General features: G+C 38.3%; 1 protein-coding gene across 1 annotated transcript; it reads right to left on the reverse strand.

Annotated features, from left to right (window-relative positions):
* Positions 1-210: 210 nt before the first annotated feature.
* LOC104465280 (dedicator of cytokinesis protein 1-like) lies at positions 211-5302 on the reverse strand (the record flags this gene model as incomplete). Its single annotated transcript, XM_010078263.1, has 7 exons — positions 211-330; positions 760-987; positions 1455-1558; positions 2779-2851; positions 3810-3908; positions 4173-4297; positions 5177-5302. Coding segments are annotated over 7 exons (875 nt in total), but the record flags the coding sequence as incomplete, so codon positions are not given.
* Between the last annotated feature and the right edge of the window lie 310 nt (positions 5303-5612).

Here is a 5612-nt window from a genome sequence, read left to right on the forward strand (position 1 = left end):
GACCCACCCACACTCCCGAGCCTACTCCTGGTGCGGCGAAGACAACAAGGGAGCGCTCCATAGCAACGGAGCACAAAAATTACAGAGAGGGCACAGGCTGGAAATGTGAAATATTTGCTTTGGTGCCTGCCATCAGCTCTACTTTCCAGAGCCTTTGGATGCAGGCAGCCAGCTGACAAATACACATGTAAAATGTATATAAGGCAAGATTTAAAAAGGAACAAAATCTGCCAACTCCATTCCTGGTGCTCTGTTCACGTGAAGATGCGTGAACCTCAGAGTGACCTCCATACAACCCTTCTGCCCAACACAAGAAAACATCAGAGCTTTCTTCAGACAGAAGATACAGATATTGCACATCGGAAATAACACAAAACAGCTTGAGAGCAGAGCCATGATATCACCTGCTCTTGAAAGCAAACTCATCCTCTGCCTTAGTGCTATTATTCCTACCCACAGAGAAGTAAAATGCCACAGAGCCTGTTTTCAGTCTACTTCAACAGAAAAGTCTAAATTTTATGGCAAATAATATTCCCGTTTCCATTTAACTCGGGATTCTTTGGCTTTCTTAGAGACATGAACTGCTCTTAAGCCAAACAAAGCCCAAGGGCAGAGAAAAGCTGGATAGCACACATCCTCAGGAGATGCTTTTGCTGCATCCAGACAATTTAATCCAAGACTGCATTGCACACAACCCACCATCCATTTATAGCAGGAGGAGGACGGAGAAGGCAGGAAAGTCAGTACATATAACCCCACCCCAACTGTGAGGAGCAGAAGCTCCAGCAGTTCTATGGACTTACCATTCTGGGTAAGTTTTGTTGAACAAACTAAAGTAGAAATCTGGAAAGAGTCTTTGCTGATGGTGCAGCTTCCAAGGTTCTGCATGCTCTTCCCTGTTGCAGAGTGTCCCTTTTCCTCCAATTCTATTTTAGTGGATGGCAGACTTAAATACGTCGAGGCATCCTCCAGCTTCTTCGCTTCTGCCTACAGTGGTGTTTTAAATAAACACGAAACAAGTTGAAAGTATCTAGTAAAAAACCTTGCTACTAATAAAACAAAATAATTATTTACACACTTTTTTTCTTAGGTTTGCTCCAGAACTGGAGCTTTCCAATGGTTCTTTAACAACAGTAATTTAGCATTAACCTGGCTGCAGATTAGACCCAAGATGTGACATTTAATGGGCTACAGAAGTAACTTTTCCCAGCCATGAAAGCCCACCTAAGACTCAATAACAAGTGCCTTTGAAATCAAAACAACCTCAGTAAAACATATTCAAGGTTTAACAGTCTACTGAATATGCAAATTGCACAGTACTTGCTATTTAGTTGCCTGACCTAACAGAACAGTCTGTAACACATATTTCTGCCCAATTCCGTAACAGTAATTCACTAAAAGTCCATCAGCTGAGCTAGCTGCTACGGTAAGACCAAAGTATCTCAAAATTCTACCTTGTAAACAATAAGGTCATGTTCTCCATCTCTCAAAGTTGTTCCATCATATCTCATGAGCTTCACAAATGCAAGGGCAAATATTTTTTCAGATTTATCTTTGGCTGTTAAAAAGAAAAAAAAAAACACAAACACACAAAAATAACCACCACATAATTACTTTTTTTTTTATACTGTCTACCTAAGTCTCAAAGACACGGATAACCTGTAAATGAATGACCACAGTAAAGATTCTCAGAGAAAGTGCACAAGAAATTAGGAAAGTCTTCTAAACACAAGACAGAATCGAAACAAACGCCAAATAAATCTGTAAGAATCTGACCACATCAACAGGAACTAGATGCTTAATATTTCTGTATTCTGTCTGTTCTTTCATAAAGCTGCATTAAGGCAACTTTTTAAAAACAAAACAGAAATTTGATGCAAATTAGAACCAAAACAGGATCTGTAATTACAAAGTACCCAAGTTTCTGAAAGATGACCCACTCCACAACCAACATGAACTAGAAAATGCATTCAGTTTGCTCTCATTGTTCAAAATCCATTAGAAAAAGTTAAGTAAAAACAAAGCAATGGGGCAAGTAGAAATCACAAAGTAAGTTAAGAAGTAAAACAAGAAGAAAAGTGCAATCAACTTAAGATAGCGCAAGGAGCCTGTGAGAAAGGTCTGCAGCCCTAAGGCACAGCCTCTATTTAATATTGAAATCACAGCCAAGCTGAATTTGTGAGTCAACAGAAAAATATTTCTGACTCTAGTAACTTGTAGCGCATAATCATAATTTTCATACCGATGACACTGATTTTTGGCACATTGTTTTCATTAGCAAGCATCATTCTTTAAAGCAAAAAAAAAATAACCATACAGCTTCAATTAAATAACCAGTATGGGGTACTGCACTATGTATTACCCAGATACCTAGTCATCAAGAGTATTACATGTCTTCAAACGCACCTAGTGGACGTGATGTGGTCAATGTTTTTGTCTATACATTTATTCTACAGCAAAATATTTTGCTGTTGATTTAGCAAGGCTTTCCTATGGAGGCAGCCATCCCCCGTAATCACTATATGGAATTCACACCATCACAATCAAGGGAAATCCCCAACTTGATGTTGATAGGGCAGAGTGAGGAAGATGTAAAGGGAAAAAGAAGCCGAGATGCTAAGATAAAAGGCTTTTTTTTTTTTTTGCAGGCAAAAAAACTTATCGCTGCACTAAAGCGATTAAAATAGCCAATTATAGAATAGGAACACTATGTCTGTTTCAGCAGATTTTGGCACCAGCCACTGACAAGAACCATAGAGAAAAGGCTGAATTACTCACAGTCTTGGGATGATCTATGACGGAACGTGAACCTTAAATGACTGCGGTTCACATCTTCAATGGGGATTGCGACCTTCGCACATTGGGAAAGAGGATGGAGAAAGAAAACAGTCAGTCCAGTAGCTTCAAACATCACTGACCGCTACCAAACCTCATCTAGGCATCTTTCAACAATATGCTTGAGGCTTTCAGAAAGATTAATGCTAAGTACCAGCTTCATTTTGCCGTATAAGACCTTGGAAGGTCATAGAGCCCCCAGGAAAATCGCTAATTCTTGCACCAAGACAGACAGAAAGAACAGAAGAAAAGAGGTGAACTTGACTGTCAACAGCAGCAAAGTAAAAATTAACGCATCCATTACCTATGTAACATTTATACTACGTGGAGTATTGGTGTATCTCTGATCCATGTGTAAGCAATGTGCAGAGGTGCAACCCATGTACCAGACACTTTCTGTCTGCAGATGCAACAAGAGCATCTTTGGACTTAAAACAAGGGTCTGGGGAGTAGCTGCAAGTCCCTTCTCCGTACACATATGCTACTCCCACGGACTACAGCTAGACAGAATGTATTTTATAAAGCTAACATCGGCCTCCTCTGTAATATTAAAACTTGGCATTTAAGCCGTGTTATTACCCAGGCAAATTCAGCAAGCTTAAAGCACAAGCAGCCAGATCCCAAAACACTGATGAGTTCAACACTACGGCAATTATGCTTTAACCTTAATATCCTGCTTCTCTAGGTTAGCTTCATGGAAATAGAGAAAACCATTCCTAAACACATGTTAGAGTCGCCCTGTAACAGTCGACCAAAAGGATGAAAGAAAATTCATTACACAATAAAAGCTTAATCTATTTTCCAGCAGTCTCTGAAAGCCTTCCTTACTTGAGCTATTCCTTTTGTCCTGCTAAAACGCAATGACAAGCACTGAATTTCCCTCGTTTTGTTTCTCAAGGCTTTACACTCAAACCTATATTATATAAATTATATATTAACCCCCCCAGAGGAAGTTACCGTAACAGTTTATATACCTTTACAGTCTCAAACCAGCGAGGCTGCTTTACTTGGTAATATATGACCGACTTGTACTCTGAGATGGCTTCATCACCAGCGCCAGGAAAAATAACACTCTTGAAAACACAAACAGAAAGAGGAAATGTTTACGTCTGCCTCAAACTTCACTTTGTCATTGAAATAAACAAAAACAGATTTCAGTGAAGTGGGTCAAAATAAGACAGAGCTCCTCATTAACTTAGTATCAAAGAGGCACTTAGCTATGACAAATGAGAAAGTTTCGTTGTAAATAAAAACAGGGACTTGAGTTGACCAATATAAAGACATTGAGAAGGCTGAAACCTCTATCTACCACAATAAAAACCCCAGACGTTCAATACCTCTAATCTTTTGCCATCTTCATCATAAACAGATACTGTCACTTCGACATTCTTTGCTGTTGTTTTACTGCCTTTGTCAAAATCTCCCTGGACCAATGTTACATAGATGTCATTACGAACATCACCTAAAAAAAAAAAAAGCAAAGCAGAAAGTTCTCAGCAATTTTCACACTTTACCTCTTCATTTGTGAAACCAATGATACATAGAAGCAACAACCAGCACATTAACCACAGTCATATATGCATACAGCAAAATACTCAAAAGCCATCTTGAAGATTCAAAATTGAAAATATCTCTTTAGATAAAATTACACTAAGACTTCTAAAGTCTGAACTATCAACATCTGACAAACGCACAGTCAGCAACCACAGGGAGAGCCGGAGCTGGGATGGGTTTGGAAAATATCTAATGGATCCTCCAGAGCCCATCAACCTAGAAAAGGACAGGGCAGGCTTTTTTCTGTAGGCTGTTGCTTATAGCAGTTTTTATTTTGAGGAGGAGGTTTTTTTTCATGAACACCAGAACTGAACATTCACGGAATATACATATTAAAAAAAAAAAGACAGTATGGCTTTCTTTCAAATACATTATCCAACTCTAGTACAAACCCTAAGAGACTTGCATAGCTCTAAAATCAAGCCTGTTCCTCTGTAAAATATTTCTGGTTCGGATTCATCACAGGAGACATCACTTTTACATACACCCTTGCTAGAGAGATAATATGAAGCGTGTACTTCATATACCTTTTTCTTCACTGGACAAAAAGAATCTCACATCTTTTTGGAGGAGTTATTTTTATTTATTGATCCAGCACATGTGGCAGGTATTACCAAAGAATTTTACAGTTATTTTAAATGAGACAAAATCCTTTGATGATCCTTTATTTCTCATGCATACCGTACCTCAAATTCCTCTTTTTTTCCGCCCAAGGTTTCCATAAATACAGATATTTTAAGAAGGTTAAAATATAACAAAAGCAGCATTAATTCCCACAATGGCTTACCAGGCATAATAATCTCAGGAAAGCCCATTTTCCGAGCCACGGCTGTTGACCTATCCACCAAGTGTGGAAACTCTTTCCTAATCTGATGAATATCTCCTGGAAGAAGTTTCAAAGTCACCCACAAACCTGTTGTGTGTAAAAACCACAATTATTAAACTGGCAGAGTTTTTTCTAGTTACTAAAGATTTCGTTTTACCCATTCTAAAGCATAAGAACATAGTTTAGGGTAACTGCTCTCCATTTATAAAAAATACACTTTACAAAGGATTTTGTAACACTCAGAAAAAGCCCCATCACTTCAAGCAGAAACATGAGTAACACAGCATGCAGAAATATGTCTGATTATATCACACTTTCTGGAAAATTGTATAAAATCCTCACCTGGAAGCTAACTGGCCAAAAAAATTTAAAAAAAATAAAAAATGAAAAATAAAAA

Source organism: Pterocles gutturalis, unplaced genomic scaffold, assembly GCF_000699245.1.
Source record: "Pterocles gutturalis isolate BGI_N339 unplaced genomic scaffold, ASM69924v1 scaffold40583, whole genome shotgun sequence".
NCBI lineage: Eukaryota > Metazoa > Chordata > Aves > Pterocliformes > Pteroclidae > Pterocles > Pterocles gutturalis.